Source organism: Neodiprion pinetum, chromosome 4, assembly GCF_021155775.2.
Source record: "Neodiprion pinetum isolate iyNeoPine1 chromosome 4, iyNeoPine1.2, whole genome shotgun sequence".
NCBI classification, from domain to species: domain Eukaryota; kingdom Metazoa; phylum Arthropoda; class Insecta; order Hymenoptera; family Diprionidae; genus Neodiprion; species Neodiprion pinetum.
In genome coordinates this window covers 40097070-40121392 of record NC_060235.2, presented here as the reverse complement: position 1 = coordinate 40121392, position 24323 = coordinate 40097070, and the positions used below count along the sequence as shown (strand labels likewise).

The window sequence follows — 24323 nt, the reverse complement described above, 5'->3', positions numbered from 1 at the left end:
GCCATTTTGCACATGACATTTTTCAAACCTTGGATATCCAATCTCTATACGACTCTGATCCAAGTATCGATATACTCCACATAATTTACTTATCGCTGATTAAAAATAGAAAACAGAATGAAATGAAGGGGAAAGAGTCTGAATAGTATACTCTTGAATTGCAGAATATTTGATCTACAATCAATATTTATTATATCGAATATATTTTCATTGAGATACGAATGAAAAGAATACCATCGATGAAAATCGCAGAGATGTTGAACTGAAGAAGATTGAAGATTTTATAAATGCAGTAAGTTTTAACTATGTTTGATTTCACCTTACGTTCCTAAAAATTGAGGATTATTTTTGGTGCAGTATTTTTATCCAATCGTCAAAAACTTCATTTTCATCTGTAATTTATTTTGTAATGAATTCTTATTCGGAGAAGACAGGTCAGGTATTTTAATCATTTTCACTGTCAAAAGTTTGATTCTACAAGAACACAATATATGTATACAGAAGTATAGTCTTCTCTTTACCTGTCTTTATGGAAAAGGAAGAATTATATGTGGTGTTGGATGCAGAGAGAAAAATTCGTCTTAAATCTCTTGATAACGTCAGATAATAATAACTATCAGTTTTCCATCTCACATTTCTCTAATCAAATTAATTTATCAGGATATTCTTCATTGTTACTTGAAATCGAAAAAAACATTTCTCATACTTGTGTTTTTTCCGTTTCAATTTTTTTATTAAATGGTTAGAAAACGTTAGAATAATATAATTAGGGGTATATAATTTGTTTTATGTTGTAATTTATACGAAAATAGGTTCGCTTTCTGGGTATCAATATTTATTATAAACCATCGCTTGAATAGGTAGCAAACAATCAAGAATTCGCCTCGACCAAGATACATGAAACATTTTGTAAGTATTAATTAATTAGTCGTCCGGGGTCCAGATCCGGGAAGGTCGGAATCTTACTGTAAACCGGGTGATCGTCTAAAATGAGCCGACGTTGTTAATGGACCCTCTTCTGCAAATCCAGCAATCTCTTGTGGGACTATAGCAGACTCTTCGACTCCGGTACAGGGTCGACACATGCACTCAAGAGGTGCCTTGGTAATCACCTAAAACAGCAATATTGTTGTTGACAGAAGATAATTTCATAACTTAAGAGTAAAAAGTAAATCAATACATAGGTAGGTATAGCAGTGCATTCGTTCTACAAATCGACCAGTTAAACACTGCGAAAAATTATCGCTTCTACTCATTAATGGTGCAGATTTTTTGGAGTCAGTAGACTTACTATTGAAAAATTTCGGTTCGTGAAATAATTTCAAATGCTATTTAATTTAAATAATTTTCTAACATATTTTATCTAGCTGCGTGTTCAGAATCTGTCAGTGCATATTCGAAGCTGGCGCGCACGGTCCGATTCCGTGCGTTCCCTACTCCAAAATAAAAACAATATGGCAGTACTCGAAACACTAAGAATCTAAGTTTGGATAACAATAATTTTTTCCTGTATTTATCTCTCGACATACGTCTTTGAATGTTTCTTAAACAGTGTACAAGCACCTCGTGATACCTGCGACGAACTTATAGCTGTGTTTAAATCGCTAAAATCTCACCACCTTTCGGAATTTTCTTTCGCCTGGTTTCGCTTTCGGACAGAACAGCGACACGCTCGCTTCTCTCTCGCCGCTCTCTTGACAGCACATGCAGCTTCTTTCCATTTGCCAAATTTTCGAACCTGACACCTACGATATCAGGTATTGTTATTATTGTTTAATTATTTTTAAACTACGATAATCTGTCACCCTTCAACTGTTTTTACTTCACCTAACGTATCATTATCCACAAATCTTGAGAGTAACCACTATGTGTATATCTGTTTACTTATGTATACAGAAGTGTCAATTCATTCTTTGGTAATTACGATCCTCTATATTTTTTCATTTATTCAGTTTATGAAATCTACAGGACCCGAAGACACTTAAGTTTTTAAATTCTGAGGTTTACCCAATTTTTTTTTACCATTATTGCACTGCAATTTACTTTCAATCATTTTTAGGTCATTTTTAGAATTTAAATGTTATTTTGACGAATAATAGAATGTGGATGTTTTTCTTACTTGTAAGTAGCTGCTGCAACGACCAGTGCATGCAAAACTTGGTATTGGTTTCGGAAAACAGCCTGGATAGCGCAGAACGTGTATTACGGGAGTCACTTGACACTCATCCACCCCTGCGATTGTAGAGACGTTTCCACAAAGTAGAAACATCAGTGTAGCCAGTAGAGCTGTTGTGTAAGTAAATTGACATTATTTTTCACTACTCTCAACACAATATTTAGCTATTTTCTATTACGGAAATATCACACTGTACAAATTTATGACTAACTTGTATTTATTTATTGTCTTAACTATACTTCTAGCTTTGATAGCGCAGTTCTTGAAGCTTGTGCAAAATCTACTGGATTTTGCCGCAGTGGCTAAAATTTCAATCGCTTTATAGCTTAGTTTTAATCACTGCAAATTAATCTGTTGAATTTATTCACTCAAATTTTCTTAGGTACGAAAGTCATAATATATCGATCACAACTTCACCAAAACTCAGATTACAATGTTTTAGAATATCTCAGAGATGAAAATCATTTTTATTACATAACAATTTTTTCATTAATGATGCTCTAGATTTCACACTTCATTTCCAAATACTACTCACAAATCATATTGAGATTGCGCAGACCGTTTCTGCATTTCATTGAGTCCATGGATTTCTGGTAACTCTTTAAATAAATTGATTAAACGCTATTCAATGGCATAATGATGAAAGAACTTTGATATTCAACATAAGTCTTTTGGACACTAATTTTGATAATAAAGAACAAAGTGAAACGACACGTAATTCATTGAAATTAACGTTGCTAGTTGGTTTGTCGAAGTCTTCTCGTTATTTAACTTACCAAACTGACAGAAAAATAGGTTTTCAGTGCGATACATTTTTAGGCTCTGCTAGCAAACCACTGTGGCTATTATTCTTCGGTCGTGGCTTTTTATACCCCACAGTTAGCTCCGTTCAGCCCCTACTTTGTGACGCCACTCCCTTATAGAGGGGGGAAACATCTGTTGCCTAAAACTATGCTTGCCAATACCCTGTATATAGTTGTTATACATCCCTATAAAATGGAGACCTTAGTTTTCTCATGCTAAAAATTAGTATTCTTCTGATTTCTCTATAATTCAGTTTAATTCACAAGAAATAAACTCACCTCATTTAATCACCGTTTTCAAGAGTAAGAAATTTACATGGAGGATGAAAAACTGTAAGTATGCAGTGGCGTAAAGTATAAGTGCAGTTCAGTCAAGTGTGAGGTTCTCAAAAGCATCTAAGTCTATAACTCCACCAAAAAATCGACTATTTTAGTTCTGTTAGTTGAGAACCTTCTTAGCCACTTCACAAGAGACGTATCGCTGGACACCCTATGGAGCAGCACGAAAAAACAACGTCATATAATGCTTTTTCATGGTTCACTCTTAGCGATTGAGCCAAATAACCAGGGAAAATCTATTGTTGACCTATAAAGAGCAGTTCCAAAACCATAAATGTAATAGCATTCCTTGAGTTGTCTCATGTCTTGGCAGTTGCAAAATATTTAATCGTCTACACGTTACTGGCAGAAATCCAGTCTATCAATTTTGGTGGTCCTTTGGTTTATTATATTTCTCAAGATATACTTATATCAATGATCCCCTATTTAGAGAGCTTCTTCTTTTGTGCAATACGCTACGGTTGTAGTGCAAAATTGTGCTATTTTATTTGTGTTAATTTCTGGTCAACAGTTTCACATTCCAATAATTCTTTGAATACACACAATTTGGATTAGTGGTGAGTGCAGAAAAATTTTTCATCTAATACATTTAAAAAAAAAATTTCATCTAAACATCAATGTATATAACTTGAGTAATTAGTTGTTAGTAATTTGTTGACAACAATAATTATTTTTTCTTATTACATGTATTTGAGTCTCATTATGATTCAGCAAATTCAATTGATAAATACGACAATAATTCTTTGCACATTCAATGCGTGCTAGTCAGTTTTTAAAGTAAGTAGAAATTAATATGTTTTCTTCTACAAGACGAGAGACTTGATGATGAATTGAATGCTTTTCCAACATTTGCGATCATTCGATTTATATATGAATTAAAAAATTTAATTCTCTCAGTCATACGCGGTAGTCAATAAGCAGAAGTCTTAAATCACACTATTGTTGGCAGATTGAGCTAATTCAGAATTCTATATGTATATCAATACCATGTTCAATATCATTACTATGTTCGATATCATTCAGGAATTCACTATAAATGATTATTATTAACTGATCAAAGGTTTCAGGTAATATTAATATCTTGAAATATTTAACGACTCGGAATATAGGCCATGTGTGAATCAAATTTATTGCAATGATTCAGCCAAACTTAATGACGTACGTATAATTCAAAGTGAAGTTGAAAAAAACGAGAATATGTATATTGGAAAATTGTATTTTATTCGCATTATTAAATACAAGCGCAGGGTTTCGTCGAAGAACAAGGTATTTCAAGTCATAATGTTTATATTATATAATCAATAATGATACAGTATTGGATTGTAACAAAAGACGACGATTATTGGTATAAGCATGTAGCCCAAGTCAGCAAATCACGAAGTTCTATCTTGCGAAATCCCCGCATTTGTAGCATTTGCATTCGGCTGGCTCTCGTAGCTTGATTTCCATGGAACCACCTTCTTCGCTGTCCAATCTAACACCATCTGCGTCATAGCAATGATCCAGGAAAACATCTCGCTCTTTTAGGTAACTTTCACGACAGCAGAAACATTCCTAAATAACACACAAGAGAAGAAAAATTAGTTTGGCTATAAGGAGAGTAGATATCAATCTAACTTTGATCTCGCTTTATTTTTATCACAAAGTTATTGAAGCAACCTATCAATAATTACTATACTTTCTTTGTTTCGGTGTACCTTTAAAAATCCTGTGGTGGAGACGACGCTTGGCTGTACCTGCGAATTACAAAATCCCTCGCATTTTGTAACCGTAATATCACCGCCACACGTTCTTTTCAAACGTCCCAGGTCGTCATACTCGTCTGTAGTAAAAACATATTACCAAATGTAATTTGAAGCTTATTTAAGCGTTTCAAGTTTTACCTTTAGTTACGTGAATTTCTGTTTGCAATGTCTCACAATTCTCATCTCCTGACAGCTGAGCGATTACATTACTTTTAAAAAGTGCCATAATGGCTAGTAAAAAAAGGACCGACTTCCGCATTATTTAACTTATTTCAACTGTAATAAGATTATGTCTAAGATGTCCTAGACTCGCGTGCGCTGCAATAAGGTTTTCAATGAGCTTTGTCAACGTTTAGGGTCAAAGTGAGGAGACGAAATACGAGAGGAAAGCTTTTATACATACTTTTCCCACCCCTGACATTACGCGTTGGGGAGTAAACCACCCACTGTGTCTTGATAGCCTAGTCGATCCGAAATCACTTCCAACTACATACAGCTCGAACGTTTTTTTTTTTATTCTTTTTTTTAATTCTTTTTCTTTGTAATACATCAGTTTATTCGTATAGAGATACTTTGCATTATCCACCTAATGCTTTTTTTATGTTATGTTCCCCAGTAGGAGGTACTATCTGACATTCCATAGCAAATCAGAGTTTTACTATACTAAGTACAGAAGCCTTGTATAAAATTGTCAGCTATAACAATTGTAAAAGATGTAAGGACTGGAATGAAATTATTTTTTTATCCTTATATACGTGACAAAATTTAGTGTCTTTAGTACGTCTGTTGCAATTGAGTATCTGGATGCACGCACAACCTAAGTTAACTTAGGCATTGATACAAGTTTTACGAAAGTTGAAAAGCTCGAATGAGCTCGTGTTTCATATCACAATACCTCGTTGGCAAAGTATCAATGTCGGAAGGTAATTATTTTAGCAACCTGTAGATGCATACAAAACTTCACGTCGTCAATAAACAATCCAAAACAATCACTTGGATCATTCTTAGGTGAAAAACGTGGAATTTCGTGTTAAATTTATTTTCCCTTACTATTCACAGTATTTCTAACTTTCATCTCATATACATGTATACAATTTAGTAGTCAAGAATAATTTGAATAGTTTTCATGAAAATATCATTCTAAATCCATTGAATTAATCATGACCAGAGCTAAGAGATGTGATCTCATAAATCTATGTATAAAAAAAAAATTTCAGAATGGCTTAATTTTTAAAATCGTATAAAATCCATCATTTTTATTGTCAACTTCTTATGATATTATTAATACCTGTTCTTCAAAGAACGTAATTATCCATCAACACATTATCAATTATCTTCTGTTTAGGATGCAGTCTGCTAAAAATTCCCCTAATTAATTTGTTTTCTTCAAATATTATTTGTCGGTAAATTCCAGAAAAAATCCAAACGATACGAAACACTAAAATAGTTTGGTTCTATTTTGTTTATTTTTTCCGTAAAAAAATTGACAGTATTACAAGCGCCAAATATTAGCCTAGATATGATGTGATTAGTCCATTAGATAAATTAATTTCAGCATTCAATGATCATCCCGTGTATTTCCTGGACAATTATCTTTCAAATCATCTACATCGTCATATGCTGCCCCGCACCATATGCAATAAAAATATTGATCTCTTAGGTATTTGGTTAAAATTTCTAATTTTTCACTAGCTGGTATCCTGTAGTGATCATCTTCATTTTCATCTTCATCCTCTTCACTTGATTCCACTGACTCGTTGTTTTCAGAGTCTTTTTTCTCTTCTTCCACTATCGGCCAGTACCAAATTTCTACAGGTTTGTCAATATTATTTTGATTATCTAGCTGCTCGCAGCTGTTTTGACTTCTACGTAAATCAACCTCTATCATCTGCTCGGTTTTTCTCTGTGAAATTCTTCCTCGAAAATCATTGGCGTTAAAATTATCCTCTTTCTTCTTCCCATTTTTTGTTGCCGACGGTTTTTTCTTCGGTGCTCTGCCTAAGCCCAGCCTATTTGTCTTCAGATCAATCGAAATTGGCTCGCATATTCCACTCTCCTTCTTCCCGATTCCTTGCCCAGGTGTGTATCCCATTTTCTCCAATAATTTAAAACCTGAATATAAGTAATAGTGGATATAACAGTTTCGAAAATAGTTCAAGTAGGATATTTGTCTAGCTCCAAGTGTGCAGAAATATAATTACAATGATTTGAGCTTGACCTTTATTGTCACTAGTGATGGCAGATGCTAGTCCTTTATCTCTCGTTTCCTGTTCTATGACCCGTACAGACACATTTTTTTCCTTTAATCGAGCTTCAATCTCTGCCTTCTTTTTTAAAAGATCTAATTCCCGTTGATCTGAGCGACGACGAGCGAGAATTGGAGTGCAGTGTTCTTCGGTAGCATGGAGAAATTTATCAGACATGTAATCTTCATCATCGGACATGATTTATTACCTACCTGAAAATTGAATACAGATAAGTAGAAATGTAAAAAATTCGCAACCACGTTGAAGACTAAACCATTGTTGTGACAGACCTGATGAGTGAACAAAACGTACCGATAAAAAAATAAATTAACAAGTGAGGCTCAAGATGGTCGTGACAAAAGTTCCCTCATATGTAATACCATAAACACTCAAATTTCTTCGATTCTTCCCCTTTTTTTTCGTTAATCTTCTGTCAACTTGCTTTTGAGGTTATCTTCAATTTCTACTGATAATGATTTGACCATGTTATTCAAACGATCTTGTCACAGGATATTTTCCAAAAAATTTTACTCGCGCTTCTCCATTTGCACGTAAGATTCGCCTAGCCTCGCATTCAGGTTGATTGAAATACTTTCAGAATATCCATGTACGATGAATGCGCTCCGGTTTATGTGGGAAATTATGCATACAAATGGTCATGTGATATTTTAAAAGGACGTACGTCACACATACACATATTCATACGCAGATACATCCGACGGTCGATAAACGGAAGAAACACCGGAATCGGAATTCGGACTGACTCTCAAGGAACAAAGTGAATTCGGACCACTGTGTTTCCGCAGTCCACCCGTGTACAATATTTTGTCTTTCAATTGTTTATTTAATTGCTCGTGTAGTCTCTTATTCCCATACGTGAAGCGTAGAGAACTCCGAAGGCGATGCGATCAAATCACTAATACCATCAGTACCGAGTAAAGTTCACGGGAGTTCAACGCAATTGTTGAGAGAGCGAAAAAAATATTCTGATTCTGTGTGTCTGTAGAGCAACATCTCGATCTCGAGACATCGGAGATTTCGCGTAATTATCGTGTTAAAAAAGTGCTTTCTACAACTACACCTTCGTCGCTGACCCCTTGAACGTTCGCCGTGTGTTACTTACGTTGCATTACCATGTTGAAACTGTGCCTGACAAATAAATTATATCAAATCTTAAAGTAACAAACACCGTTCACTGTTCCGTGTTTTAAGTAAAGTATTTTCGTCTTGATACCAATAACGCAGAGCTGCTGCGAAAGTCGAGTGTGATTAAACTTGGGTGATATAATTTGACAAGCGTAACACAATACGCCTAGCGAGTTCCTACCGAGTGATGATTGTCCGTTTTTTATGCCGAGTTATGGCACGCTATTGTTAACGCCGATGAACCCTACGAGCCAGTTTAACAGCTATTTTCGTTGTGTGGGCGTGTGCAGCTTCTATCCACACATGGACTCGAACCATGGTACATGGTATCCGAAATTTTTCGAACATACAGCTTAAAGACCTTTCACCTTAAACGAGTTGATAATGTTATTGGGCGATAAGTTTCAAGCCATCTGGATAGGCGAATGAACTGAGAAAAAGTGACATTGACGTTTATGTAGTGGTGTACACAATATGAAGATCAATATTAATCATTGTAAAAATAATTGACGAAGATATAAGCTGCTGGAAATCTTATCGTGCATCCAAATGTGAAAATCCAAAATTAACACCAAACTAAACTAATCTCAAGGCTTTGATGAAGAAAGTGTTCAACGTACGATTAACCTACTGCCGTAACCACTAGCCAATTAATATATTTCTCATAGTTATATCCGTTAAATAAAGTTTACAATAGGTTATGGTTATAGCTAGTGGGGGTTGGATTCAAAATGCTACTTATTCGCCGACCCCGAACAATTCCAACCTGAACACTAGTAACACGCCAAACAACAAGATGGCTGCTAAGGCAGTTTTGATTTGTCGGGCAAATTCCCATCCATTTCACGAGCGCACCGTTTCGCTCGAACAACCGGTTAAAATTGGTCGTTCCGTGGCGAGAGCTCGAGCTACGCCGAACAATGCTATATTCGACTGTAAAGTGCTTTCGCGAAATCACGCCTTACTCTGGTACGAGGCTGGTAAATTTTATATGCAAGATACCAAGAGTAGTAACGGAACGTTTATCAATAGCCAAAGACTTAGCATAGGTGGCGAAGAATCAGGACCCAGGGAGGTGTGCTCTGGTGATATTGTACAGTTCGGAGTCGATGTTATGGAAAACACGAGGAAGGTTACTCACGGATGTATCGTCGCTACTTTAAAATTGTACCTGCCTGACGGTAAAGAAGCTAAAGCTAGCGTTAGCACGTCGGTTGCGAGTCCTACGAGTAGTGTATCCCTGGAGGATTTGTACAAACTTAATCAATTCTTGCAAGAAGCTAACAGACGGGAAGAGGTCCTTAACGGCAAACTTCATCACCTCCAAAGACTGGTAGAAACGACAAGACAGGCAGCCGATCAATCGTGGAAAGCTTTGATTGACGAGGACCGTTTATTATCGCGTGTCGAAACTGTCGAGAGTCAGCTAGTTGCTTATTCGAAGAATTTTACAGAGGATAAGATAAGGAATGAGCTTGTTAAACTCCAAGAAGACAAAGCACAGTATCAAACAGCGGCTAAGGAAGCTTTGCAGAAAATATTGCAGGAGAAGTTAGAGGTGACACAAAAGTTTGCCAATCTTGAAAGGCAGCTTAACAATACCGAAGATGAGTGTCAGAGTTTGCATGAAGTATCCAAAACTACGCAGGCTGAGCTACAGGAACTAGCAGCTAAGTATACCGAGGCCCAAACTAAAATAAGCGAATTTTCTAACAAATTGGTAGAGAGCGAAGACAAGATGAAGGACTTGGTAGCTCAAGCTGAACAAGAAAAGAAGGGACTGCTAAAAAGGATCAAGGATCAGGCTAGAGTGGAGAAAATCTTGCAGTCAAAACTGAGGGACTTCAGGTATGACTCTACTACCATTCACGAGAAAGTGACTGCACTTAGAAAGCACCTCAAGACTCTGCAAGATATGAATTTGGACCTTCTTACCGACGAGGCCCAGCTTGCCGTTAACAATATATTGTACAAAACAAAGCTGATGTCTATAGAAGACTTTGATTATAATGAGGAGTCTAATTCTTACGCGAACAAAATTGAGCATGACAATCAAATTAACTCAAACTCTTGCAACAAGAGCAATATCGACGTATCATTGTCAGAGATAGATAAGATTGTAGGGTGCATCCTGGACCCACCTTCCAGGAGAACCCTGGTCAATGGAAACGCTAATTTAGATAATTTAGACACCAGCGTAGAGTCTGACAATAACTCTGAGGTTAGCGAAGACGCTTGTACCACCACCAGCGACGATGGCAGCGAAAAATCAGTCGTCGAAGTGAAGAGAACCAGCGAAGAAAACAGCACACCAACTAAAGCTGCCGGTCAGCCAGCTAGATTATTAGAGGTAAGATTTGCTTGCGAAGAAAATGGCGAACCTTTAGAGGTTCATTATGATCCTGTTGAACAAACCGGAGAGGAGTCCGAGGTTTCGAGTTTGACAAGTGATTCAAAGGATATTAAAAATTCAGCAGAAAGTGAATTCGAAGACATTGATAAATCTTTTGAAGTATGCGATAAAGAAAAGAAACGTGAAAATAGTGAGGAGCGTGACGAAGATGAAGAAGAATGCGGCGAGGGTGAACATTTAGATGGAGATTATATAAAGACTTTAAAACCGATATCGAAAAACGAGTCTGCACAACAAAGTTTACAGTCTAAGGAATATACTCTTCAAACTTTAATTGGCTCTTTGGACTCCTTGAAGGATGAAGATAACTATGAGGCACAGCAATTAGCTAATAAGGAGCTGGACGACCTTAGAGAATGGCTGATTCACGAGTCTAATGAAACTGTAATAAGTAAACTAAAGGAGTTGTATTATCGTGCTAAAAATGAGACTCAACGTATTCAAGAAATAAACGAAGAACTTGTCATTCTTAAAGAAAAGTGCAACGCTTGTACAGAAGAGAATACAGAACTAGTTAAAGGATACGAAGCTCTTAAAGCTCAGTGTGGAGATCTGTTGAATGTTACCTACACAGTTCCCATACAATACGTTGCACCAATCGCAATAGCATTTTTATGGATGCTGTTTGAAAAAATATTCTAATGTTCTCTAACTCTGTACATAGTTATTGTTCATACTATTATATTTGATTTTTTATGATGTCACATGTTAAGCATATTATTATGAGATATAGTATAAAGTAATTATGATAATAACAATAATAATAATAATACCAAGCATTACAGGATACTCCAGCATATTGTTTCGGTTGCAATTGAGAACCTTTTTTTATACGAAAAGAAAACAAACATAATAAATAAATTAACAGTGTACATATATACATATATTATATTTAACTCTAAAAGTCAAGGATGTGAAGATAAGTTTATTCGCTTCCATTATGAGTAAACATTGAATGGAAGCTCAGCATCTTACCATTTCAATTCAAGAACCAGAAAGAAATCAAATATTTATATTATTTTACTTCTATTTATATCCTTTACATCTTCAGTACACATAAAAACATTCAAGCATTGTGCCAATTCTTCGGAGTTGGAGATGTGTTAGAAAAATATATAGACAATACTGACGTACCGTATAAAAAATGAATAACCACTTTGCCAATTTCAATACCATATCGTTTTTAACGTATATAACGTATTTCTACACTGAAAAAAAAAACGACATGCAAATTTATCGTATGTATCATTGATTATTATGCATTTTCATTTGCAAGTAATCGTGATAATGTATATTGGTAAATAAAATAACTAGAATGCAAAATTTTTTATAACTTAGCACGGAGAATCTTTTATACTCAAACTAAGTGAATATTCAGGAAAATTCAAAGATTTATGCAAATATGTAAAATTTATTCTCTACTGTACTAGCAGATATCACGCACTGAATATTGCCTGTGGAAAGCACTTGGTTCTGTTATATGTTAAATTTTATTGTAATAAATACATTAATGCAATGTTAATTGTTAGCTGGTAATTATGTTCTTGTTATTTAAATTTTCACAATATGGTTTACAGAACACCTCAATGTGGTATTGATCAGTATGGGCCTAGAGTTATTTTCATATTGGCAATAAATAAAATAATGGTCTCTCTTAATTATTCGTCGTTTATAGTAGATTAAAAATTTATTATATTTTCTTATCATGTTAGTTTTTGTAGTGTGCCATTGATTAATTCGATTCTTTCCATTTTGCAAAAAATAACTGAAAGATGTTGCACTATCTTTCCAGCGTAAAATGCAGCATGTTGTAGAATGAAACCAATTTGGAAGGTTTGAGATAGAATATGACGATAATAGTTATTAAATTCTGTACATATTTTGTTGATATAATATTAATACCTATGTAACAGTCACTATATAAAACGAAATAAAATTAAATTAATTGAAATTTTATTAATCCGTCTTACTATATCCTCTTGTAATTTGCACTGTGCTATCGCTTTCAATGTCAGCTTAAGCAACCTTTAAAGTCAATTATTAGCCCTAATTAATTCTAGGAAGCATTGTTTTTTTAAACTAGATATGAAATTAACTTGGATAAAAATGCGTTGAGCGAAATTTTTTTAATCATATACCTCTTGCATGTAATAGTTAAAAGTACAAATTAAGTATACGTATAATGAAACTAGTTGAAAAGTAATGAGGGATTAATTTTTTGTTGTAAGTAGTATAAATTTAATTATTGTATTGCATATAGTATACAGAAATTTATATCAGTACTTTGTGTTTAATTTACAGTCATGGATACCTAGCTGGTTCTAGTTCACTGAGTCATAACTAAAATCATAAGGACTTCCAATGCCATGCGGGCAATAATATTCTTGACAATAACTGGAATGTGCCGAAAACACTAACACATGGCAGGTGGTTCCAGTTCTAACGGAGATTCTTCTCCAAGTCGAGTATGTAGAGATTTTCTGCGCAACGTTTGCCACAGAGGGAAGCGATGTAAATATCTTCATGAAAGATCAGAAGATGACCCAGCAGATGAATATACTTTTTGTCATGATTTTCAAAATGGGATTTGCAATTGGCCGGGATGCCGATTTTTGCATTGCACCGAAAGTGAAGAAAAACACTTCAGAGCAACTGGTGAATTACCACCGCGCATTTTATCGAATTTGAAATGTAACAATGACAAATCCGAACTACCGTTATGCAAGGATTTCATCAAAGGCAGCTGCCAAAGAGTCAATTGTAAGTACAGGCATTACAAGAAGGAAGAACCACAGCATCCTATGGTCCCTCCGCCCCATCATACCGTTACGAGACCTCAACATAATTTTAACGGTGTCAGTAATGGCGAAAATCGAAGATATGAAGAAGAAAGAAGGTAATTTACTTGACAGTTGGAATTTAAGATTCAAAATAAGTATTAAGGTTGAAAAATGCATTTGACAAGCAACTCTTTCATTGGTCTACCATAGTTATTTCTTAATTGATCAGTAGTTGCAGTGTGAAGAGATAATGTACTCTGACTGAGCAGAGAGCTAAAGTAGGTTCATGCATATAAATAGACATTCTATTACATTAACTATCACACTGGCTGCCTTCTATCGTGGATAGAACATGTTGCTGCTATTTAGATGAATCATGCATTAGACATGCATTGTAAGCATCAATCATATACATACATCTGACTGCGGTATATTCTGTAGCAAACAAGCAAAATTAATGATCAAGGCTATTTTTAAACTGATGTTTTTATCACTACCTCTGTACACGTAAATATTTACAAAGAGGATATCAAATCATACTGTACAGCTTTGGTTTCTTTGTTTCTGGTTTTTCTTCTTTTCAAGAAACTATCAATTTTTGAAATGTAATAAATCACAGATTACAATTGTTTATATATCATAGTTTTTATTGATGAATATGCTTGATTACCAGCTACCACTGGCAGATGGAGGACCCGCATCCACTGGTCCACAATAATGGCTACAATCCTTCTACGCATCCGCCTGATTATTTGGGGCCTCCTGAAGCAAAACGACGAATTGTCTCTGGAGAAACTATCTTGCATTTCGAAACGTCACCTCTGGTAGGACAGCATCCAACCCAGCCTGTAACTTCTAGCTATTACTATCCTGTAATCCCCAGAAATGAAGCTAGAGCTTTTAATCTCGAAGATGAAAATGCATTGCTGAAAAAAAAGATTGAGGAACTAAAAAAGCAGGTAAAGTTCGCAATATAATGTAATACAACTTTGTGGTGTTGGTCAAGTTTCTGTTTCATAGCTTTTAAAAGAATTCAGGCTTATCAATTTATAGTGAAACTGAAAAAATGACTCATGGAACATTAAACAATTGGTTTTAAGCAACTCAATTATAATACAGAGTGACTTTGTTTTATCAAAAATGTCGTTTAAAGTTAATTCTATACTCTTCAAATTGCAGGTCAACGATTTAACAGCGACAAATGAATTCCTACTGGACCAAAATGCACAACTAAGAATGTCTGGTAAAAGGACAACTAATGTAACTGCTGTAACAGTCCCAGCAGTTACGATAACAAACACTGTACCTCCATCTCAAGCTCCAACACCTCAACAGATGGTTAATGCTGCTGTAGCAGCTGGAACACTGCGAACTGTTACAGCTAGCGTTGCAACTGTTCCTGTGAGCATAGCAACAGTAACTCCTGTATCAATCGCTGCTGTTTCCATGGCACCGGTGTCTATTCCTCCACCGATTGTCACGATGGCTCAACAAACTATTAGTATGAGTGGTTCGGGTCCTCAGCCTACCAACCAACAAGCACCGAACGCTCAGCAACCAACAAACTTACCACTATCAATATCTGGTCCAACCGCACCACTCGTTTCTTATCCAATTATGACACAAGAACTGAGACCTGTCTTACAATAAAAGATTATTCTTTTATTGAAGTTAAAAAAACACCAACTCATTTAAATACTGTATTAGGGAGCCTAAGATCAAAACCATGATTCGTAACATCCCAGCTAAAACCGTATAAAATCAAAAGATTAGATGACTCTTGACCCGGCTAGGTGGGTAGTAACGGTCAAGAACGCAGCTGCTTCGTGGGGGGCCATTTCTGCTATGTCAAAACAAATAGGTAGACAGATGTATAACATCCCATCTGATAGTGAAAATGTACATAGATTTTGTTATTTTACTTATAAAATTTTTGGTTTAAGACATTTTGCGCGCAGCTTTTTACCTGGTGGAGTTTTCAAAAATGGCACCAAATTTAGCCAACCTCTTCCATAGCATCCCAGTTCAATTTTTTTAAATCCTTTTGTATGGCTACTGAGGTTACGAAAATACTGTTTTTAAACATTTTTAATACTGACTATAATGCCCAATAAACCAGATGCTGCACTCAGTTGGTCTGATAAAAATTTCTCCTATATCTAGGCAACTTATTTTATCATTTCCAACAAATGGGATTGGCTAAATTTGTTGACATTTTCAAAATGCAAATGCAACGTCTGAGGCGGTGCGATTTTTTTCTGACCCCAATTTAATTACAAGAATAATTTTCAGACGGCATGCTATACGTAATTTTTTTTCTCGTTTGTTTTTTCAGAATGGTCTCGTGGACAGGCGCTGCGCTATCGGCGTATGAAAAACGTGTCATTGGTATTTCAGGACTATCATGTAACTACATTCCGGAAATCAGACAAGATATTATCGAACAGGTCGGCTCAATTTGTTCACATTTTTGAGTTCAGGATCATATAATAGATTTTATACGGTTTTGGCCAGGATGTTATGAGTCAAAAATCATGGTCGTGAGCTGCCGTAATATACGTGTGTTCTACTTATCGTAATGATCAAGAAATATAAGCCTACGAATAGTTATATTTTATATACAAAAATAGATTGCTATAGGTACTTTTATTGTCCCAGATACTACTAAACAAAGCTTGCGAAATTTGTTAGCTTATTGGTTGTTTTCCCTCATATTAACGTAGCAGGCTTCTTTTCATATTTTCAGTAAGATATTTTTCTTCTTAGAAGTGGTAGAGTGGAGAATTCATTTATCATTGATTGTTAAATGTTTCTAAAGCAAAATATTACATATTTATAGAAAAGAAATGTCTAATTTGATACAAGTCTAGAAATTCCAGACAAATATAATAAATTGTGAAAGATGAACTGTATACCAATCCCGAACAGGTGTAGAGCCTTGAAAGTTATTGTGTGTACTTTGGTAAGTTCGTTGACTGAAGAATATAAAGACAGTTGCCCTAATGGGTTTTGGTGTGACAACCGAAAATCGTCGTGCGCTTGCACCCCCTGAGATGTTCCAACGGTAGAGTTGAGAAGTTATTGCAGAACATCAAGAGAGTTGCCGATTTCGACATGATGCTGGCTGCATTCACCTTCCGAGTAACGCAGTCTTCGCAACGGTAAGCCCAAGCCAGTACTTAACCTGTGTGTACTTACCGACTTGTCGGCGATACAAGAAATCAATAATGAGAATAAATTTCTTCCAAAGTTCGTAGCAAAACAGTGATTTGATTATAGTATAAGTACCCGAGAGGAGAATGTATACATAGATCATAAATAATAATAGCTCAGATGTAATAATGATGCAGAGGCCAAAAAGTATATATGTAAATGCGGTCCATGTACGATATTGATATATATGATCCACTTACGATTATTACGTGATGCATACTACAAATTTTATAATTTTCCAAGAGACAAACTAGATCATCTACAATAATACGGCTATAATATGGAAATAGAAGAATTATTCATTGCGAAATGGGATTCTAATCCCCACGCGCTCGATGTATTCCATAACATTAATATTCATAATTATTCCAATAACTTTTCATTTGCTATCTCGATCTTGAAGTTTCGTAGGCATAGAATCGAAACGCTGTTTTAGCTAATCGCAAGTGAAGTATCTACGTTGGGTAGAGTAGCAGAATTGTTTTTTGAAAAGTGTTCGTATGGAAAAAATTCAGAGTAACTGTCATACATCACGGATGCACTAATTTTGATCGAGATGAAATGGATGTTCCGTATATAAGACAGTATTTAACGCAGTGTCCTGATTTAAAGACCTAAAAAGGTGATTGTCGGCGATTTTATTTATTTTTTTTTTTTTGATAGGGAGAGATAAAACGAAGCTTTTTAAAACTTCGAGTGTATTTTAACACACGTTTGGAAGGTACGAGCAAAAATTTTTATCATCCAACTGTCGCAGAACGGCAGCGTTATTAGCTGTCCCGGTAACTGAAGAATATATCTTTAGTCAACGGCTGACCATCGAAGGACCTAGCCGCTTGAGTTTGGAATGGGCAGGAAAGATAAAGTGCGTATTTCTTGTCTGATATGTAAAAACTAAAATCATTATACGTGAGCAATCGACGTCAGAAATTAAGTGATACTAGTATTTTTCGAAATTTGCCAAAATGCGTAAAAAAAAATAAAAATGGGCCGAGTGACTGAACGTTGAAGTCCTGTCTCAACCATTTTCTTTCATGAAATTCAGACTCCGAATCAAGTATGTACATTAAAATGAACATTAGTCAATGCTGCTAAGTTGTAACCATTTGGGCCTTCCAATTGTTCATTATTTCATTTTAAAGGTAGGCGCTCACTGGTGATTTTTGTTATGAGACAAAATGTCACGGATCGTAGCTTTCTATAGAAACCTATGAAGCTGAGTTGTCGTGTGATAAAATTTAGGAGTCAGCGCCTTCCCTAACAGTGTAACGCTGATTAGGAAATAAATTCTATGGATAAAAAGCCGTTCGTCAAGTACGTTTTCTTTTAACCGTAGGAATTTACATTGGATATACTTGTATAATTAATACACATACAGTGTGGATGAATATTGGAATGGGCTTATTAGTTATGTATACGATGTACATATTTTGGCAACCAATATCTATATAAAATACAACCGAATACTAAATCACATACGAAACTATTAGCTATTAATAATGTATCAATACAACCAATATTCCCTCTCACCGAGTCAAATTGATTTTCAATAAATAAATTGTATTTACAAACAAGCAGCACGTTGTTTAAACATCCCGACCATTCGACCTCTCTCGATTTGGTCATATTATGCTAGCCAAAAAGTTTACCAGGAAACATATCAATAATTATGAGATGGATGCACGTGCTGTGATATATTGTAAACATTTATACTGAAAACTTATTGTGTGATGTGCTAGTAGTTGAAATATACTTTTTACCATAGACGCGGATTGGTATTTTACTATTGATTGCGACTTTTTGACAACTGTAATTAATAGTAGAGCATATTTGTGTTGTCAACTACGAGATTCGCCTATTAACACTTATTAAAGTTCGTATGCTTGGATTAAAACAAACGTAGTTACTAGACGCTCATCACAATACAGCCAGAGGTAATGGCTTATTTGATTTTGTTTTGATCCAATAAGCACCAGCCAAGAACATGGTACAGCAAATTCCTGCAATAAACCTGAGTTTCCAGTGGTGTTTGGAACATTTTAAAACATTTATTATTTTGATAACTTGTTCCCTGGTATCCCTGTCGCTGCCTGAATTCTCAATAACGAAATTCGACATCTCTGCCTTTTTATCTAAGGACATTTGAGCCTCGATTCGTAGCTTTGCTTTGGCTTCCGTGAAGCCTGACCGTTCCATTAAACGCTGTAGCTGAAGATCTTCCTCGCTGGAGTATAAAAAAAAACAAGAGTAAGTGCAGATATGAAATATCAACAGGATAATCTTTATAGCTACTTTTACCCACCATGTGACTACTATTATTTTGTGCAGATAATTGAGCATGTGACCCGTCTCAAATAGCAATGGTAAATCCATCACTATGAATGGATAACCACGCAGTAAACATTTTAAAGCTTCCCAGCACATTTCTCTGTAGATATCTGGATGTGTTATGGCATTTAATTTCTTTCTTAATTCGACATCGTTGAATATCAAATCACCCAATTTGGTTCTATCGAGCTGTCCAGACTCATAGAATACTTCAGGACCGAATTCTTTTCGAATCTTGTGCCATGCTCGTCTCCCTGGTTCGACAACTGGAGACACATAAAAATCATGGTTTACATCCAGGAATTTGATGTCATTGCTAAAACTAATCCTAAATTTTCTGTTACCTCCTAAATATGCACATCATAAAGCTAGATGGTCAAATGTAATAATTTAAGACTGTAGGGTGACACTTACATTTTGAAAACTCTTAAACAAATTCGACGGGCTTTTGTAAAGCAAATTTTTGAGAGATGAAATATATTTTAATCGAGGTTGAAGTGCAAACGTATGTGCATATATTAAAATACATTTAGTTAACCTTTTCTCGCAATTTGGTCGGCATCAATGACGGGTATATTATATTCTCGAAATATAGCGGCCACCGTACTTTTCCCTGTGGCTATGCCTCCTGTTAAACCAACTATAAACATTTCTTATAATTCTAATTCACTGTGCCGAGGAACTCTAAACTTGTACAGAACCACCAGCTGACTGGCGCATTACACTGTAATACACGAGGTTCGAGGTGTGGGGGAATCTCGACTTTGGTTATGTATTCATTTATGCGGGTGTCTTGCGTTGTACGACCATATGACTACAGACGCCATTTCCACAAAATTGCAATGACCTCTTATTAGAGCAGCAAGCAATGCGTTGCAGTTGGTTTTTCCACAGGATATTATCATTGATCTGGTTAGGATTTTTGACGAATCCCGTTTTAAAGAGTAACGAGTCAAAATACGCGAGCTTGGGATTGGGCTTGCCGGAGCATATGAGCCGAATGGCTCGCTTACGTCGATTGGTTACTTCGACGTCACTTCCGATTGGATCTGAGGACCGCTGCTAATTTCGATATATTATTTCGGTAGAGGTTGTAAAACACATTATTTTCGATCATTATAATAATGTATGTATGTACATAAATACCTTTAAAAAAATTCTCTTAATAAGTTAAAGCTGATTTTTGCAATTTTCTATACAGGTTGGGTACAAGCATGGTTTGTTGAGAAATTAATGTACTTAGATACAAACGTTTAACGTTTCATTTAAACATACTTTTATTGGACTACAAACTGGAAAGTAAAGACTAATGTTTAAAAAAGTAACATAGAACTCGTATCATTATCCTATCATAGTAGTTAGCAGGTGATAACATTTTTACAATTAGATTATCCTAATTAAACGAACTCCTTCATACGTTTAACGAGAGAAAGATTCGCAAAATGCATTGTGCACGAGTACGTACTCTCACAGTCCGCTCGCACGCTCTTTAAATCATCAACCAAAAACATGTTTCGACTAAAAAGATAAAGTTAGCCGCCGTTCGTTAGCTAGGGATTTTAGATGACCTTTGCCAAAGTAAATAATAGGAGGGATGAAATTTGTTTGCAAAGTATAAAATAAAATAAAAGAAAACAAAAAATGTGACAAATTAGTGGGTGTAAAGAAGACTCGTGCTGTCTCATGATCAACTTATATCCGAGATATATATGCATACTGTTTTCTTTGTTATGACAGCGCCTTTAACCCAGGCAACTATTCCTACGACCCATGAAATGTATCCAACATTCATCATACTAGATATAATATTCAGTTTCCAGATTATGACATTTTCTGTTTTAATCTAACACCTGGTTCGATTGAATAATTTCATTTTTCTGCGGGTGAACCTTCACTTGAAGTAGTAATATCCAATGATTCACTGTGTTGAAACTTGGGATATGGTATTCCCCGTGATTCTCTAGTCTCGAATGAATAATTAAAACGAATAATTTGAATTTGGCTCAGTCTTTGAAAACTTATTACATCCCCATTCCACCCATTCCGCCCATTCCGCCCATTCCGCCCATTCCGCCCATTCCACCAGGTATCGGTGGATCTTCCTTAGGAATTTCCGTAACAACAGCCTCTGCTGTTGTAAGAAGAGACGCGACTCCTGCTGCATCGGTGAGTGCGGTACGTACAACTTTTGTTGGATCAATTATACCCTTTTGAATCATATCTACGTATTCATTATTCAATGCGTCATAACCCAATGTGCCCTCGCTCACTTTGGCGACAACCACACTCCCGTCGACACCTGCATTTTGTGCTATCTGAAGACATGGCATACGCAGCGAATGTGCAACAATTTTAATACCAGTCTCCTGGTCAGAATTGTTCGCCTTCATCTTTAATAGGGCAGGCACGCAACGGAGAAGGGCAGTTCCACCTAAAAGTAATTTTAAAGTGATATAGTTTATAGAGTAATTGGATATGATGTATAATGGCTGAATAATTTCAAAGCAGCATAGTTCCACTATATAACTGAAAAATGTAGTTATGAATTATAATCGTCATCGACACTTTAGGGAATATATCTCGATTAGATTAAATGACAAAATCTTGAAACAAAGTGAAAAAAACAACGCGCCAATAACACCTTGGACTTTTTGTTTAGAGAAACTGATTACTAACCTCCAGGAACAATACCCTCTTCAACGGCAGCCCTAGTAGCATTAAGTGCATCGTGAACACGATCTTTCTTTTCATTGACTTCTACTTCGCTGCTACCACCAACCCTCAAAACTGCAACACCTGAGGCAAGTCTGGCCAAACGTTCTTGGAGCTTCTCTTTCTCGTAATCAGAAGTGGTATTGGCAATCTGGTCGCGAATTTGTTCTGCTCTCCTATCAATGTCTTCTTTTTTACCTTTACCTTTCAGAATTAGAGTATCATCCTTAGTAATGACAATCTCGCCAACCTGACCGAGGTCATTCATCTGGAAACATTATAAAGATAAAAATAGAAATTATTGGTTGTAATCAACCAGTAGATTCTGTGCAATTCTGTACCTATAGTGTACAGTGACAAACCGTAGCTTTGAAACGAAATTTTCAATTACCTGAACATCTTCTAATTTGATGAGATTAGCGTCGTCTCCGAAAACAATACCACCAGTAGATATGGCCATGTCTTGGAGTGTTGCCTTACGATTATCGCCAAATCCAGGTGCCTTCACAGCAGCGACTTGGAGGCCAATTTTCAGACGGTTGACGACCAGTGTGGACAGAGCCTCTCCGTCGATGTCTTCAGCAATAATAACTAGAGGTTTGCGCTGCGAGTTAGCTAGTTCCAAAGCAGGAATTATGCTCTGAACAGATGAGATCTTCTTTTCACTAAATATCACCAACGCATCTTGGAACTCTACTTTAGCACCTTTGCTCGAGTTTATGAAATATGGAGAGATGTATCCACGGTCGAACTTCATTCCCTCAATGACCTCCAGCTCATCGGTAAGGGTTTTTCCATCCTTCACAGTAATCACACCCTCCTTTCCGACTCTCTTCATAGCATCAGAAATAAGATTGCCTATTGCTGTGTCTCCGTTGGCAGAAATAGTAGCTACCTGTGCTATCTCTTCCGGTGTTGTAACAGGCTTGCTCAATTTCTTCAGCTCCTCTTTTACCTGCTCTACTGCCAGCATAACACCTGAAAGTGCACCGTATGCATTAAATTTATGTAAATCATTAGCTCCGATGCTGCCATCATATTCTTTAGTATTGCAACAGATATTGCATGGTATATGACCCAAAGTGCAAAAGTCAACTTATTTCATATTTATTATCTATTTCAAAGCGTCACAAAAGGGTGACTAAATACATACCGCGTCTAATTTCAACAGGGTTAGCACCTTTGCTGATTTTCTCAAAACCTTCTTTGGCGATTGCTCTGGCCAAAACAGTTGCGGTTGTCGTACCATCCCCAGCCTCTTCATTAGTATTGTTGGCAACGTCTTGTACTAGCTTTGCTCCAATGTTTTGAAACTTGTCTTTGAGCTCTATTCCTTTGGCTACTGTTACTCCATCCTTGGTGATTTTAGGGCTTCCCCAACTCTGTTCCAAAATAACATTACGACCTTTAGGGCCCATTGTTACAGCTACCGCGTCAGCTAGTATATCCACACCCTGCAGCATCAAAGCTCGAACTTCGGGCCCGAAACGAACATCTTTGGCATAAGATCTAGAGTGGAGATTCAGCTGGCGCAGGGCTACGCCTCGTAACATATTCGGTAGTCTGTACATCTGTGAAATTGAATTGAAATGAATAATTCTTCAGTTGTTGGTGTTTTTCCTTTTTAGCTGTATGGCAGAATTAGGTGTAAAATAAAAATCCAATGCATGATACACTTAAATATAATTAATTCAGGGCAAGTATCTAATGTTCGAATCAATCTATTGCTGTTTAAAATACAAATGAAGGGATTAAAAGTTGTGATATAAATGATTAAATGATGACATGAAACTAAAGCAATGAAACAGGTTAGATTATGATATGAGAAACGTTGAAGCGCGGTTAGACCATGTCTGAAGAGGAGAAACGCCGAACTTGGTTATGTAAAAATTTTACCAGAATAACAGGGTGTGTACAGTGATGAAAAAAGAAAAATATTAAAAATTATATACGAAAATGATTTAAACCGCATTGGATTTTGTATCGAAAAAGTATTTAATGGTAAAATTTGTTAGTTAATCTGATAATTTGCCGAATGCCGCGTGCATAGCAATCTTTTATCAAGTTAGACAAGCCGTACGATCTTAGGATTGGCAGTGGAATAATTAAGGAATATAATAGAATTGTGAAATAACAATAGACTCGATTACCTTCGTAAGTGTTGCGATTGAAAACGTTAGATGCGAAAGGAAGAAAAATGTGAATATAAATCGAGAATCGTTGTCGCCGCAAAGAACCGCGCGTTGCTCCCTGAATGGAATGAGAACAGCTAGGAGGTCTGCGATATCACATGGCCTGCTATCCCCACCAACTCGCTGCTTACTTCCCCTCTCGGCCAACGATCTTTTGTTAAATTCGTAAAAACTCACAGTTCATTTAATATGATTGGTAAAATACTATTCTTCACAAGATGTTTTAATTA

At 36.0% G+C, this 24323-nt stretch overlaps 7 protein-coding genes across 12 annotated transcripts; 2 read left to right on the top strand and 5 right to left on the bottom strand.

Annotated features, from left to right (window-relative positions):
* Positions 1-34: 34 nt before the first annotated feature.
* Positions 35-3014, bottom strand: Burs (Cuticle-tanning hormone bursicon). 2 transcript variants are annotated; one of them, XM_046623752.1, is made up of 4 exons: positions 2953-3014; positions 2120-2286; positions 1617-1745; positions 35-1112 (listed from the first exon to the last, which is right to left on the bottom strand). In XM_046623752.1, exons 1-4 carry the CDS (start codon positions 2987-2989, stop codon positions 963-965), a joined length of 483 nt encoding a protein of 160 aa, XP_046479708.1. In that variant the 5' UTR covers positions 2990-3014; the 3' UTR covers positions 35-962. The 2 variants fall into 2 exon arrangements, with proteins under 2 accessions (XP_046479708.1, XP_046479709.1); XM_046623753.1 differs by having other exon boundaries at positions 1620-1745.
* A 1524-nt stretch (positions 3015-4538) lies between these two features.
* On the bottom strand, positions 4539-6187 carry Pburs (Partner of Bursicon). The gene is made up of 3 exons (XM_046623754.1): positions 5202-6187; positions 5016-5140; positions 4539-4872 (listed from the first exon to the last, which is right to left on the bottom strand). Exons 1-3 carry the CDS (start codon positions 5320-5322, stop codon positions 4702-4704), a joined length of 417 nt encoding a protein of 138 aa, XP_046479710.1. The 5' UTR covers positions 5323-6187; the 3' UTR covers positions 4539-4701.
* A 117-nt stretch (positions 6188-6304) lies between these two features.
* LOC124217739 (G patch domain-containing protein 11) lies at positions 6305-8566 on the bottom strand. Of its 3 annotated transcripts, none has more exons than XM_046623746.2 (3): positions 8433-8566; positions 7282-7521; positions 6305-7175 (listed from the first exon to the last, which is right to left on the bottom strand). In XM_046623746.2, the coding sequence occupies exons 2-3, from the start codon at positions 7505-7507 to the stop codon at positions 6622-6624; spliced, it is 780 nt and encodes a 259-aa protein (XP_046479702.1). In that variant the 5' UTR covers positions 7508-7521; positions 8433-8566; the 3' UTR covers positions 6305-6621. The 3 variants fall into 3 exon arrangements, with proteins under 3 accessions (XP_046479702.1, XP_046479699.1, XP_046479701.1); XM_046623743.2 differs by lacking the exon at positions 8433-8566 and adding an exon at positions 7622-7989; XM_046623745.2 differs by lacking the exon at positions 8433-8566 and adding an exon at positions 7841-7989.
* A 16-nt stretch (positions 8567-8582) lies between these two features.
* Positions 8583-12824, top strand: Slmap (Sarcolemma associated protein). The gene has a single exon (XM_046623725.2). It carries the CDS (start codon positions 9156-9158, stop codon positions 11508-11510), a length of 2355 nt encoding a protein of 784 aa, XP_046479681.1. The 5' UTR covers positions 8583-9155; the 3' UTR covers positions 11511-12824.
* Positions 12825-13288: 464 nt separating this feature from the next.
* LOC124217736 (zinc finger CCCH domain-containing protein 10) lies at positions 13289-18489 on the top strand. 2 transcript variants are annotated; one of them, XR_006882897.2, is made up of 4 exons: positions 13289-13764; positions 14322-14607; positions 14828-15509; positions 15984-18489. XR_006882897.2 is itself a non-coding variant. In XM_046623737.2 (3 exons), exons 1-3 carry the CDS (start codon positions 13289-13291, stop codon positions 15296-15298), a joined length of 1233 nt encoding a protein of 410 aa, XP_046479693.1. In that variant the 3' UTR covers positions 15299-18489. The 2 variants fall into 2 exon arrangements, 1 of the variants encoding a protein (XP_046479693.1); XM_046623737.2 differs by having other exon boundaries at positions 14828-18489.
* Dpck (Dephospho-CoA kinase) lies at positions 13493-20148 on the bottom strand. Of its 2 annotated transcripts, none has more exons than XM_046621405.2 (6): positions 19728-20148; positions 19164-19455; positions 16564-19085; positions 16293-16460; positions 14955-15288; positions 13493-14574 (listed from the first exon to the last, which is right to left on the bottom strand). In XM_046621405.2, the coding sequence occupies exons 1-3, from the start codon at positions 19837-19839 to the stop codon at positions 18779-18781; spliced, it is 711 nt and encodes a 236-aa protein (XP_046477361.1). In that variant the 5' UTR covers positions 19840-20148; the 3' UTR covers positions 13493-14574; positions 14955-15288; positions 16293-16460; positions 16564-18778. The 2 variants fall into 2 exon arrangements, with proteins under 2 accessions (XP_046477361.1, XP_068991282.1); XM_069135181.1 differs by having other exon boundaries at positions 13493-14494.
* Positions 20149-20441: 293 nt separating this feature from the next.
* LOC124218159 (heat shock protein 60A) lies at positions 20442-24203 on the bottom strand. The gene is made up of 5 exons (XM_046624617.1): positions 24052-24203; positions 23055-23472; positions 22293-22879; positions 21866-22169; positions 20442-21620 (listed from the first exon to the last, which is right to left on the bottom strand). Exons 2-5 carry the CDS (start codon positions 23470-23472, stop codon positions 21211-21213), a joined length of 1719 nt encoding a protein of 572 aa, XP_046480573.1. The 5' UTR covers positions 24052-24203; the 3' UTR covers positions 20442-21210.
* Between the last annotated feature and the right edge of the window lie 120 nt (positions 24204-24323).